The sequence below is a fragment of the Phlebotomus papatasi genome, chromosome 1, assembly GCF_024763615.1.
Source record: "Phlebotomus papatasi isolate M1 chromosome 1, Ppap_2.1, whole genome shotgun sequence".
Lineage (NCBI taxonomy): Eukaryota > Metazoa > Arthropoda > Insecta > Diptera > Psychodidae > Phlebotomus > Phlebotomus papatasi.
In genome coordinates this window covers 103369151-103383779 of record NC_077222.1, presented here as the reverse complement: position 1 = coordinate 103383779, position 14629 = coordinate 103369151, and the positions used below count along the sequence as shown (strand labels likewise).

General features: G+C 34.9%; 2 protein-coding genes across 2 annotated transcripts in view; one reads left to right on the top strand and one right to left on the bottom strand.

Moving 5' to 3' along the window:
- The window catches only part of LOC129810185 (diacylglycerol kinase eta), a 157607-nt gene that overhangs the window by 89055 nt on the left and 53923 nt on the right, over positions 1-14629 (top strand). The window lies entirely within an intron of this gene.
- On the bottom strand, positions 11304-14581 carry LOC129810196 (uncharacterized). Its single transcript, XM_055860520.1, has 3 exons — positions 14350-14581; positions 11989-12369; positions 11304-11920 (listed from the first exon to the last, which is right to left on the bottom strand). Exons 1-3 carry the CDS (start codon positions 14414-14416, stop codon positions 11625-11627), a joined length of 744 nt encoding a protein of 247 aa, XP_055716495.1. The 5' UTR covers positions 14417-14581; the 3' UTR covers positions 11304-11624.

The following is a 14629-nucleotide window of genomic DNA, read 5'->3' as shown; positions in this document are numbered from 1 at the left end:
ACAATATTTTTGTTGAGAAAATGGAGACTATGCAGAAATTCTGCCGAGAATCTGCAGATTTTCGGAAGAATTTCTGCCGAAAATCTACAGATTTTCAGGCAGAAATTCTGCCGAAAATCTATAGATTTTCTCTGAGTGTACTAGAATATACCGTTAACATTCAAAAAACCTACGAGTAAAATCGGCAGGTAGAGCAATGATTTGACGGAAATTTTGACCATTGACGTACAAGTTTCATTTGACGTTTGTTTGGTTTCAAACGGTTCTTGAACACCTCTGCCCTAGATAGTCACCGGAACTGAATCGGAAGACTCCACCAAATTGAAGAGCATCGTCATCAACTTCTCTTGTGGACCAAACATCATTGTGACGCATTGATGACACTTAACTACGAACTAGCTGTGCCGTAGTTCCACGTGCTCCACTGTAGTCAGTTGGGACAAAAGCGTTGTTGATGCGTCTGTGACGCGGTCCATGAGTTCATTGTATCTGTTCACCAGTTAGTCCCAACTCATTTGATGTCTCTTCTGAGGAAGGAACTCGAGTTGTACAATACTAGCAAATTTGAAGTCGTGTGGACGGTAGGGGATGTTTGGGTTCATGGTCACTTAACCCTGGTCGTTCATTACTAGAACGCTGTTCTGAACTGCAGACGCCTGGTCAAGGATGACGACACAGATAGGAACTCCATTAACTATCTGGTTATCTTGGGCCAATACGAGTTAGTTGGGCTGTTATTGACTTCAAAATAAGAAAAAATGCCATTGCTCTGGGAGAAGAAAAATATTATATTTTGCAATTAAGTGCTTCAAGAAAATCTGAAGCGAAAGTGTATTATTCAAAAAAAAGAAAAACAAAAAAACGTAAGAAGACCCCGTCAAGAAAAATATACCATAGAATCAATACCCGTCTGACCCAGGGTAAGGGGGCCCAGCGTTGAACCCGTTGAACCATTAGTTAGTACCCAGCTTTAGACACTTTTTTAGCCCTCATCGGCACGATACGAGTGGTAGGCCTGAATTAAGGACTGGATTTTGCTACGTAGATCAATAGCGGACGAATGAAACTGTCAAATGCACATCCTGATTTCACTTCCAAATATTATACAAACGACAGAAGCTACAAGGATAATGATTTTTTTTATTTAACTGGTATTAACGATTAAACACTTTAGAAAAGAGAAAATCATTGCGTAAAAAATTGTCTCCTTAAAATACTCACGAAAAGAAATAAAAAAAACATGTATTTTAAGGTTGTAATTTGTTCAATGTTATCACTACACTTTTCCCTCCACGAAACACAGTGTCGCATTATTATTAATAAAATCACTCAAATCCCATAAAATTACTAAGAATCTTTGAATTACTTTGAAAACAAATAACATGATTTGGAAAATATTCTATTTTGTTACTGACAGCTGAGAAACACGGCCGGCAACATAATTTTCGTAGTTCCACTATTCACCACCATGAACATAAAACAGCGCTTTCCACATAAGGGGTATTTTGTATGGGAACTTCTTAAAAGTAAGGTATGAAAGATAGGAGTTAATTCAGGCTTACCTGGTCAGGCAGGATGATAAGCCGTTACACAAGCCAATAAGCAAATATTTCTTAAGTTTCCTTCAAACAGCAAGTTCTTTAAGATCAAATCAGAAAAAGTATTATCTTTTTAACAATGTTAATTAAGTTGTATAATAAAATATCAATTTATCCATTCATTCATTTTCTACCGTTTATTCTAATCGAGATCGCGGGCGTAGGACAACCCAGTTAGGAGCCTACACTGGCTGATTTTTATCTTAGGCCATCGAACGATGCCTCCCTACAATGGCTTGCATAGCTGTCCTAGGGAATATCATCTAGTTATTATAAAAAAACTTTTTACAATTAGGGTCGAAGGATCACCTCTTCGACAGGGAACCCCTATTGACACTTTTGTCAAAATGTTGAAATTTATTTAATGCAACCAATAAAATCTAAGTAATATAACGTTTTTTTTTCATTAATCTGCGTTTTTCGATAAGGATAAGTGTTCGAATTTCGTATTCCAATTGGTACAGAGTAGGGTGTTAATAAACCCTGACACGAGTTCTTAAAGTGTCAATAGGTGTTCCTTTCACCCTATATAAAGTAGAAAGTGATAAGTTCGTTCCGTTTGAGCATTCGGCAGAGCTGAGATGCTTTGCAACCGCATTAAAATCTATTTGCATTTCTGTTAATCAATGAATTGCGGATGCTTTTAAAATTCTTTTGCTATTCAAATAGTTTGAGAGATTGCGTCAGATTTGTCAGATTTACTTCTTCGTAAATAATATACCTTAATTTATTCGCCTGAATAGCAAAAGCTTTAACGGTGGCTTTATGTTAATCCCTGAGATGAAAAGGGTGAACCCAGGAGATAAAATGAATCGCAATTGAGAGATGAGAATGAGTTTACTATTGGCAAATATTAAGTAACAAGACTAACCCCTTTGGGCTAAATCTCAATGTTGAAATTGAGGAAAAACGAAGACGAAGAAGACACAGTATTATCCTGACCTTTATTTATTTAGTCCAATTTCCCTCCATCTCTCTTGGCACTTTGGCATCTCCTGCCAGACACTGGATTGAGGGTTTGTGCGTGATTGACACACAGGATGGAAGAAAAATTGTATCTCGATTGATGGCGTCATCTTTGGACAACGTCGTCATTGAGCTTCCCATGGGTTTGGGGCACGTGCTCTTACCAAACAAACGAGATAACGATTCCAAGCTATATCAAAGGAAGGGCAGCATCCCTTTTTACCCCCAGGTGGGAAGCTTTTAACGCTCATGGACTCGTGACGCATCCAATAAACCCAATGTGAATAGGAATCAATCAGCTCTTGAGCACCGTATACTTTGAAGTTAGGGATAAATTCAATTTTCACACCCACAATCTCTAACTGCCAAAGAAATTTCCCAGTTGATACCCAGAGAGTGAATGTTTCATTAATTACTGGTGTTAGGATGAGAAGGGGTCTTACCCCAGAGCTTTTGGGACTTGTGGTTGTTTTTCTGAATTTCTTGTGCCATGAGAAAGAGGAAATGAATGAAGAAAATAAAAGTCCCTGTTTGGTCATAAAAAGTCTTACCATCAACGAAAAGACTAATGCCCAATCGTGAAAAACCCTCTCTCCCACTCTCTTACTTTTTCCTATGCTCCAACACGAAACATTAACCGGCAAAAGCATTTGTGGGTTCTTTCACCCAAAAGCCCGATGCCAATGAACTCTCCGGCAAAAGCTCAAATACTCAAATATTATTGCCTTAAGCCCAGTGGCATTTTTTTCATCTCATCATGATTTATTGGCCACTGAGACATTCTTCACAACAAACATTCTAGCACATTTCCATGCACAATCCCAACCACTGAAAAATGGTATCACATTAGAGCCAAAGATATTCACAAGGGATCCACTTTGGATGGTGATTATGTGGAGTGATAGTAAAAGTTTGGGGATCAAAAATCTCAGGCTTGTTTACGCAGAAATGGTTTTTATTTAGTGACGATGGGTAAACGCCAAGACCGTTCCACTCTCACAAAATATACTTCTTTACGATTTTGGATAATTCAGCATTTCAGTGGAAGTTCCTCTGCAGAGGGTGGTTGATTTATATGGGAACCGATACAGAGAAGCTTCACTGAAAGACAACATTTGTTCATTTGACTAATGTTTTGTCTTTTTCAGTATGATAATCATTAGAGCACTCAATAATCATTGGGCACTCAATGGGTCAAGTGGTAGAGCACTACCTCTATGATGCAAGTGTCCCGGGTTCGAATCCCCTTTAGGTCAACAGGTATTTTTTTGGCATTAAAAGTGTTCGAATTGCATCCAGTGGGCTTCACTGTACTTGATTCCAACGGCTATGGGACTGACAACCTCATCCGGAACAAGAAAAAATAATAATGCATGTCTAGAAATCCCCTTGTTGGAAGACCTAGTTCCTTCATGGAATGTTGTGCCAGCATTATTATTATATTATATTAATCATTAGGATTTTACACAGGCTACAGTGAATATCAAAGAAAAAGATGGTCAATAAGGTTAGAAAATTTGTTATTTAAACTTAAAGCACCATTCCGTGCTATTGTTCGGCATTTTACAATTAAAATGCTTCTAAGAATTCATTAATCTACTTGTTAAGCATATGCTACTTAGCTTTCGTAACATTTACTAAAGTATCAATTAAATGTACCGTGCAATCCACTTCACAATTGCTAACCCAGTCAAAGTTTAATCCAACTAAGGGGTTACTCAAGATCGAAAATATGTGTCCATATTCCGTTTATTCCATGTGATTTTAATGATTCCAAATGTATGATTCTTTTAGTAATTCAATGCGGTATTCTGTGTTCTGATAATTTTTGAACAATAGGAACAGCTACAGGGGGTACCGGGATAATCCATATTTTCGGGGCCGAGAAGAAGCGCGTGAAGCGGCTTTATGCATGTAGGAATTTTGCATACTTTCAGGAGACTTGTTTTGAATAAGTTACGGAAACGACGTAAAATATGCAAAATATTATTGGTGCCAATTTATTGGGCTATTGTCAGCGCCAACGATTCATAAGTTTCACATTTCCAATTTACACCCAGTCCACGGATTATGCACATTTTCGGGACCGAAAAAAAGCGCGAAATGGCTTTATGCATCGAGAAAATTTTGCATACCCGCAAGCGATTTCTTTTGAATTAATCTGCCGTAGAACGAATTTCGTGCGGAGTAAAAGTAGTCAAAACAAAGTCAAAACTGCTTAAAAGAAATTCATTAAAAACACTCCTTTTTGGTCAGATACTTCAATAAATTGATAGAATATTTAAATAATTTTTCTCAATTAAAAGAAATTAAAATTTTATTCTAAAAAAAGCACAGTGTTTTCAAATTTCCCGCGTCGCAAAGTAGTATACATCTTGGCGTATTTCAAAAATGATTTCAAAAATTGACTCCCAATGGTAGGCAAACTTGCATAAATGTATGTGCATAATTCCGTCAGGTGCATAATTCCGAAGTGCATAATGCCGAGACTGAGTGTACCGCCTCAAGAAAATTGCATATATTTCAGGGTATATCAAAAATTATTTCACAAATGAGCTCCTAGTGATAGGCAAAAATGCATAGATGTGATTGCATAATCCCGGGACGCCCTGTTAAATGTCACTATGGAATAGGTTTTGGAAATATCTAACTACAAAGCTTTCCACATCAGTCCTCAAAATAATCAAAATGGGGTCAGAATTCAATTTTTGAAAAAAAAATTTTGAAAATTAAGGAGAAGCTTTAATTAAATAATTGATTTTAAACATGAAAAAAAATATTTCTTTTATCAGAATTTCCACTAGAATTTTTGTGGAGTGTTTTCGCGTTAAAAAATAAATTGATATCATCAAAAAAACGACTTGAAAATTAATTTATTGTAAACTTTTAACAGAAAGCTTTTCGAAATCTTCTTAAGAAAATTAAAAAAAAAAACAGGTCCTCATCTTAATCCCTTTTCCTTAAAACATAAATGCTGATATTTATTTTTGGAAACTAATTAAATCTGGTTACGTGCTATCTGAACCACTTAAAATCATCAAAATCGGACTACTAGGCACAACAAATCTTCGGAACTTGGCCGAACCCCCCTTCTCAAGAGGAAATCCAAATATTCGGAGATTCCAGTCGAAACTACTTTATTAATAAAAATAATGGCACGCATTTGAAACAATGATGGTAGGTATTTTCCAACAAATACCTTTTTAAGAGGAGTAATGTGATCTCCGGAGCTAGAACACAGTTAAAACTGTTTTAGAATTGATAAAATGTTCTAAGGTTACTTATACGGTCATCAGAGGTCCCGATCAATATCCCGAGAGCCAGAATCCTGAAAGCCAAAATCCCGAAGGCCGTAATCCCGAAAAGCCAGAATTCTGAAAGCCAAAATCCTAAAAATTTCGAAAGCCAAATCCCGAATAGGTCGAAATCCCGAAAAGCCAAAATCGGGATTTCGGCTTTTCGGGATTTCGCCCCTCCAGTATTTTGACATTCGGGATTCTGAATTTTGCTTTCGGAATTGCGATTCGTTACTGAACGATTTTGGAATTCAGGATTTTGACTTACAGGATTTTGACTTTCGAGAATTCAGCCGGCATCGGGTCTTCTGATCAAATGAACCACCTTATGCCATATGGCTAATCCATATCAGGCTTAGGCATATCTGACTGGTCAAGAGTTCAGTGCGAACAAAGCCAAGCTTTCAGGAAGGGAATTTTGCAACTATATGACAATGTCATATGACGAATATTCATGGTAAATTCGAAAGTAGGACAAAATTTAAATCTTGGTGCTTATCGGATAGCCAGGGCAATCAGCTCTATGAAACGTTTAATAAGTGATATGAGAAAATTTTTTGTTAATTATCGCAAATTTACTACTTAAAAATTTTGAAATATTGATTAAAAAAATGTTTTTTTTTTAAATATTTGTGCGGACAAAGACAAGCTGCTAGATAGTTCGGAAAAGCCCAAGAAAGAAGAAAAGTGAAGAAAATTGTGAAAGACGGTATTAGAGAAATTCTAGAATATTGTAAAAAAGTGCCCCCATTCCCTGTGAACATCCTGACCCAATTAATAAACGAATCCCAGAGAACATTTGAAACACTTGACTACTGATGAAGGCTTCGAGATCGAGCCGAAAGCTCTGGAAGAAGTTGATTAATTTTCCCTGAGTGAATTGTATTTTCCCGACGATTACTGAAATCCCCACCTCGTTAAAAAATTTAAAATTTGTCATATGACATTGTCTTATTGTTACAGAATTCCTCTAAAGATACCTCTCTGAAAGAGTTACAAAAATAAACAAATTTGAGAAAATTTGTCTCTACATATTCTGCAAAAATCTTGACGCAATAAATAAATGAATCTTGGCGAAAATTTCAAAGACTTAATCACTTATGAAGCTTTAAAGACCAAACTACAATCTTTGAAAAAATTTGATAAGCTTTCCCTGAATGAATTGTGCCCCCGACGATTTCCGGAATCCCTGTCTAGTTAAATATATTACGCATCCGAAACAATAAAGATTGTCCAAATTTTCTTGAAAGGGAGTATCTCCACAATTCATTAATGAAAAAGTTGTCACTCAAGAAACACTTTTTTGGTCTTGCCTAGAGTTTTCAGTAGCGATATGGACCTCTGAAGAAGATCTACGTCGAGACCGAAAGCTCTGGTCAAGATTAAAAAATTGTTTTAATCCTGAGGTAACTTCAGTTTGACTTCAATCAACTTGCAAGTAATACCTACTAATATCTTAGTACGTTCAACTAAATTTTCTCTCCAACGATTACAACTAATTTATGTTTTTAAGATTGCCAAAAGCACGACACCCTATTCCTCACTGAGGCAAATATACTCGTATTTTCGCATGAGAAATTCAAATTTGATCAATTTCATTGGGATCAGATGCTCGGGCTGTACCCTCCATAAATTTATGCCTCATCCCAAGCTCAGTGAGAATCTTCCTTTTTCTTCTCTTTTCGGGTGGAAGTAAGATCTCTAGTATGGGAAATGATTGCGTCAGTAATCTGGAGCTTCTCTTGGTCTCGAGGGGTGGAAAATTGTGATGGCATTGCCCTCACTTTTCCATATTAAGTGCACAGTGACAAATCCGAAAATACCATTTAACTGCCTGCCGTGTGTTTATCGCATTTGTTGCTCAAGCAGAAATTAAAAGCAATTCCATGTTGAAGGAGCAAGGGGCCGTAATCCCAAATGGGTTTTCATTTCATCGAATATGATGGTGAATTAATATCTAATTTTCTGACTCCGTCACCCATGCCCCCAAGTCCTTGTCTCGAGCACATCTTGTACCCAGAGAGCCGGCTTGTCGGAATTACCCCAAAGACGAATGGCAAAGTAATTGTGTCGAGCATGAACTTGAGGGAAGATCTTTTTTTTCCTGCGCTCTGCGGAGTTTGGGAGATGATGCTGGAGAGATACTTACCCGGCAGTATGATAAGATAATAAATCTTTTATGTGCTCACTGTGTCACGGTCCTAAATCTTTGGCGTTGGGGGAGACTTGATGAGATTTGCAAGGTGCTTCAAAGGAATAAAAATTATTAGCTCAATACAACAACTACGCATTTCTTTTGCGGTTTTTTTCTTGCGATGAATTCAATTATTCAAATTACTCATTGTTTATGTACAGAAGCTGCAAAATATCAAGTGGCATAAGTGATGGAAATAGGAAAATTTATCAACAGAGAAGGGTTTGCTGGCAGAGGAAGAAAACACCTCATCTTCAAGGGGGATGAGCATCATCTTGACTGTAATTACAGAGAACATTACCATAAGAAACTTTGGAGTAAGGGCATCCTTTGGCAAATAAAACAGACCCTGACTCTTCACATTCCTCAGGAAGCACGTGAAAGATACAAATAGAACGCGTCACTTGATAAATTAATTGCTTTGATTAATCATGACTCGACTGCAAAAGTGATTCTCAGAAATGATAATTAAACACTCTCAGATCAGCTTCTAACTATATTCCTTCACCTTTTTACCCACGCATTTCACATATGAGAACACTTATGAGCATTGATTAGATATTCACAATTTTCCTCATGAACTTTCTTACAATTTCTTATTTGAAATTATGAAATGTTACAGTGGTACAAAATGGAAATTCAGTGACTGAATGGGATTAGGAGATGCTGGGGCAGTTTTACGCAGTGGATTTTTTCAAGACTTATTTGCTAAAGAAATAAGAATCGCTGGGTTTTTTCCGTCTGAATATGTACAAAATGTGTATTTCCGAATTTATTGCATGGGTGATACTGCTCTACTCGCCCCCTCCCCCCCCCTATACTGAAAATGAAACAATATCTTGTATACTAAATTTAGTCAGTAATACCTTCGGCACATCTTATAGCTCTGTATAATTCAATGAAATCAAAATTCGCATCGCTTTCTCTCAAAAACTATTTGCATAAGTCTATCCTACTCTTTCGGTCTCAAAATTGGACTGACCTAAATTTAATTTGGTATGATGTTCAAAAGAAGAAGAAGAGTTCAAGGAGTAGGATAGACCAGAGGCGTTCAACAACCGTTGAAACCGAATAAACTTCAAATGAAATATGTACGTCAATGCAATGGTCAAAACGCTACTATAACAAACTTATTTTGACGTTAATTCGGTTTCAACGTTTTTTGCACGCCTCTGGGATAGACATATATGCAAAGCTTTTAAGAGAGGGATTTCAATTCTGACTTTATGAAATTTTCCTGATCTAAAAGATGTACCGGAACCATAATCAAAATTGACACCCCTTTAAATTGATCTAAATTGAATTTGATGTGATGTTTACAATAAAAGAAGAGTACGAATGAATGAGATAGACATATAAAAAACGTGTGAGAAAGAAAGGGATTCGAATTTCGACTTCATGAAATTTTCCTGATATAAAAGATATACAGGAGCTATAAAAATTCAAATTTGGTCAGTTATGAAAAAACAAATTTGGTTAGTTACAAAATGTATTTAATCAGAAAAATGGTAAATTAGATCAGCAAAGAGTTCAAACAACAAGTATAAACCAAATTAATTTTATTAACTATTGGCTCCGCAACATCTTTTAGATCAGGAAAATTTCATGAAGTCGAAATTCGAATCCCTTCCTTTCTCACGCGCTTTGGATGTGTCTGTCTCATTCTTTCGCACTCTTCTTCTTCTTTTGAACATAACTTCAAATTCGATTTAGCTCAATTGAATTTAAAGTGCGAAACAATGAGATCGACAAAAAATTTTATTTTATGAAATTTTATCGATCTAAAAGATGTGCCGGGCCATAAGAACTAAGATAATTTTTTACCGATCTAAATTTTCTATTTTGTACTGAGAAAAATTGATTTTTTCAAACGAATTTTACATTTTTTACTTATTGAAATTATTTTTCTTTTTTAAATCAAAATTCTTATTCAAACTGACTTGTTTTACTAATGAAAACTTTTTGTCTACTGATAAAGCTAGATTTTTTATCAAACTAAATTCTTACTGACCTAAATTGCTTTTTTACTGACAAAATTGAATTTTTCAAACCAAATTTTCTATTGCTCTAACTGAAGTTTTTTTTATGTTTCTGGCACATCTTTTACAACAGGAAAATTTCGTTGAATCATGTAATTAAGATTATAATTTCTTTCTTTTTCAAACGATTTTCATATATTTATTCCGTTCTCTCGAAATCAAAATTTGATTGAACTAATTTCAATTTGCTGAGTTGAAAATATTTTTTTTTACAAATAGAACTGGATTTTTTTACTGATCAAAATTGGTGTTTTATTTCCTGAATTGTTTTACTGACCAAATTAGATTTCATGGTGATCAAATTGAATTTACTATTAACCCAAATTGAAATACTCGGACCGAATTTGTTATTTCACTTACCAAAATGCTGAAAAACTATTTTCTTGCTGTTCAAATTAATTTTTCTTGCTAATTCACAAAATTTGATTTTATCTTTGATCAAAATTGATTTTTACTGACCTAATTTGGTTTTATAGTTATGGCTCTGGCACACCTTTTAGCTCGGTATAAATTCATTAAGCCAAAAATTAACGTCCCTTTCTATCTCAAAAGATTTGCATAAGTCTATCTCATTCTTTCAGTCTCAAAATTGGACTAAACTAAATTTAATTTGGTCTGACGTTTAAAAGAAGAAGAAGGGTACGAAAGAGTGGAATAGACATATACAAAGCTTTGAAGTAAGAACAGGATGTGAATTTTGACTTTATGAAATTTTCCTGATCTAAAAGGTGTGCCGGAGCCATTACTGAAATGTTTTTGTCTGTTGGCCGAATTAGAATTTTTGCATAAGTCTATTCCAATCTGTCGGACTCAACATTAGAATGAACTAAATTCAATTTGGTGTGTTCTTTAAAAGAATAAAGAATGTAAAAAGAGATAGACATATATAAAACTTTTAGGAAAGAAAGGCATGTGAATTTTGACTTAATAAAATTTTTATGACCTGAAATGCTGGAGCCGTGCAAATCAAAATTGTTTTTTTGTTGCTTACCTAAATTGAATTTTTCTAATCAAATTTGATATTTTGCTTATAGCTTTGATATTTTGATAGCTGCCCCTAAACCCAATTCAAAGCTGAATTAAAAGGGTAAATTGGTTGAAATAGCAATTGATAGAAGATCTACGCAAGTCTGCAATCACTTCTTTTTCCAAATACTTTTCAAAATAAATACCAAATATGCCTCTATTACTGTGAGAAACAGTTCAAGAATTTTATTTAGAAATATTTTATTCATATAAATAACAATATATTTAATAACTTGTCAATAACTGTCTACTTCAAGCTTTAAATATTGATACACAATGTCAAAGTTAAAGCAGTAGCAATTGACCCAGAATTCGTGCAAAATAATCCAAATTCTTATCACTCATTCTTAGACTTTATTTAAGGAAAATATACATGGAGAATTCTCATGGGCAAAAGAACCATCGAGCAATTGGAATGTTGAGAGCGATGAGATGATTCAGCCTTTCCTCTGACCCATGTGAATTTATTTTTCTTTTTACAATAAGGACTTACAGACAGACTGGACTAGAGTAGGAGATTTCGTGCTGGAATGCGAAGTGTAATGCTGTTGGCGACAGGCGTTAGAAGAGGGTCAAAGAACCGTTTTGTCTCCCTCAGCAGATCATTCCGATTCTGGGCAATGTACTCATTGACAAATTCCAGGGCAATCCTATTGAGCTCAGGATCTGGCACAAGGCCCTCAATGTAGGTTCGGAGTGTCTTTACTTTTGGCACCAATTCAATATGATTGACCCTTATGTAGTCCTCACCATCAATGTTCTCCTTCTTTGCGCGAATTTTCATCGTCCCCGATAAACCAGCTACAGAGAAAATTTTCAGGTCATTAGCATTTGGGAGAAAATTCGTACAAAACATTCCTCAAACTCACTGGCTGTTACATTGAAGTCACCCTTTGAGCCCAAACTCATTGCGTTAATTATTCCGTGTCCTCGATACTTAGCCTCGATATAGACTCTTGGCACGAGAACATCAATGTGGAATTTCCATTCGTCATCTGTGATCTGAGAGCGCACTTTCTTGATTTGGGTATCACCGAAGCCCGTACATCTGCCTTTCTTCAGGGTGAATGTCAGCTGGGTCTGGCCAGCTTTGTACTCAAACGGTAGACCATCGAAGGGGATTGGATCAATTGATGCGATACCCAAGCTTTCAATTCCATTTTTCATCATAGGCAGGAGCCTCTGAAGTTGCTCCTGGATGCAGTCATTCCTCTGTGGATCACCTTCTCTGCACGGTGTGATTCCATCAGCTAAACCAGAAAAAATTATTACGAACTTGTTCTATTTCTTTCTTTATTAACAAATGCTGTCAGATACGACAATTGAATAGGGGAAACTAGGGCACCACCAAACACTGCGATTTTTTAATCGGATATTCGACTTCAGAGGTTAAGACCGATAGGAATTTATAGGCGCTATAGGGATGCTTGTCTACTGAAGGAATGGTCGAGATAGCCCAAGTAGTTTAGAAATAAAAATTAGTGTTTGGTGGTACCCCAGTTTCCCCTACTTTGCTTCACTTGGAGAAAATTAAAAGAAAAAAAATGAAACAATATGGTTTTAAATCCGGAATTGTCCGATTTTAAAATTTGTAAATCGCCTCAAAATTGTCATTGATGTACAATGCATTTCCGATAAAAATTGAATATAGGTTTATAATCATTTGAATACCGGTTCAAAATCGGTTGAAATTGATTCAAACTTGTCAGGAATTCCAACACCTTTCCAACAAACTCATATACTTCCCAATCGGTTTTAAAATGTGCTCTCTAGACTCTAAAGACTTCTTAAAATTTGATCTTAAAAACCATTAACCAATATTATTTAACGGAATTTTTATAGATCTACGAAGTATTCACCTAATCGAAACCAAAACACATTGCTAATTAAATATAATTTGCCAAAGACCTCAAAATAGAAACATATTGTCGCAAAGTCGTAAAATATTACTAATTTCTAAATACGAAAACTAATCTTTTTTGAATATTGGGTCAATTTAAAATTGAAATAAATAGTATATGAACATTCTAGTATTTCAAATATGGTTCAATAATGTAAAAGTTTCAATTCATAATCTTCATAATCGATTTCAACCAGTTCAGATTTATCAGAAATTCCAAGATCTTTCCAACGAGCTAAAAAAATGGATAGATATTTAGATAGTTATATAAAAAGATCTGTATCTATCTATCTATTTTAGATGATACTGTTTCTGCTTTATGTATTTAGAATAATCAAAGACGTAATAGGATATAATTAAAAATTCCAGACTACGCAGAATTCCGAATAAATCAACTGAGAGTTGTAAAAGTTTGAATAACTTTCTTAAACTTGATAAAAGTCAATCAAATAAGCATCAGAGTTGAATTGTATAATTACTTAGTGATTACCAGATTATCAATACCCAAACTTCCAAATTAATTTATCCGGAATTCCGTGTTATACGGAATTCCTATTTTTATTTTTTAAAAATTACTTTTCTGTATTTATTTCTCGGAATAAACTGAAGACTAATCAAGACGATAAAAATAATAATCTTATTATTAATTTATGTAAATTTTAAATTTATTTTTACAATATTAATTAAATATAATAGAAATTCATAATTCAAAGAACTTTTGGGATAAATTTAATTTAAATAAATTTACTATAATTACTTTATTAAAGACGTTTATTTTTCGTACTGTAGCATAAGTTTCTTTAGTTTTTAAAAGAGTTAAAGGGCAAGATCAAAATATTCATTTGCGCTCGTATATCAAATCGATTTTGAAATGGACTAACTTTATGATTGCAAGTTTCTTCAGGTATTCTGATAAAAGTGTCGAAAATTTTAGAAAAAAAATATTCAAGGGTCTTTGACCGTAACGGTATGTATTTGACGATTGATATGCTTCTGCCCTTATTCGCTTATTGAATCTTATTTGCATTGCTCCATCTTATTCTTAGTTTTTTAAGCTCATAATACTCTTCAGATAAATACTACCGGTCTTCGTATTTACTTTAAAAAAAATCTTTTGAATACAAATTGAGTCATTAAGAACTTTATTTATTGAACTTATCAACTATATGCAAATTATTAACCACAAAAGAAATCCACAACCGTGAAAGGCGATTGCAAACATCACTTTAATTTTAGATGATCACGAAACACTTTTCACACTTTTTGACCATTAGATCACGAGATAATTCAGTAAATAAAGTTTAAATGCCATCAGCTGAATGTTACTTACGAAGACTCTGACCCAAGGCAGAGATGACACTGGTTAAGCATACAAAAGTGCAAAATGTGAACCTCATTATCACACCCACTATTTGTCGAAAAAGTTTGAGACTTGGAAAATTAACACTCACGAACACCACGGCTATGAACAATAAACTTGGGATTTTTCTTGGGGCATCCACGTATTTATAGGAGGAATTCTTGTCCAATAGACTCCGTCAGCCGGCCAGAATGTTAGTGGTGGGTATATTATGGAGTCGCTTGGTGTCTTACCGGGGTTCCTACTCAGG

Coding starts and splice junctions, on each gene's coding strand:
- LOC129810196 (XM_055860520.1), bottom strand. CDS start 14,416: ATGAGGTTCACATTTTGCACTTTTGTATGCTTAACCAGTGTCATCTCT. Junction 12,370..14,349: donor TGCCTTGGGTCAGAGTCTTC/GTAAGTAACATT, acceptor TTTCTGGTTTAG/CTGATGGAATCACACCGTGC. Junction 11,921..11,988: donor TGACTTCAATGTAACAGCCA/GTGAGTTTGAGG, acceptor TTTTCTCTGTAG/CTGGTTTATCGGGGACGATG.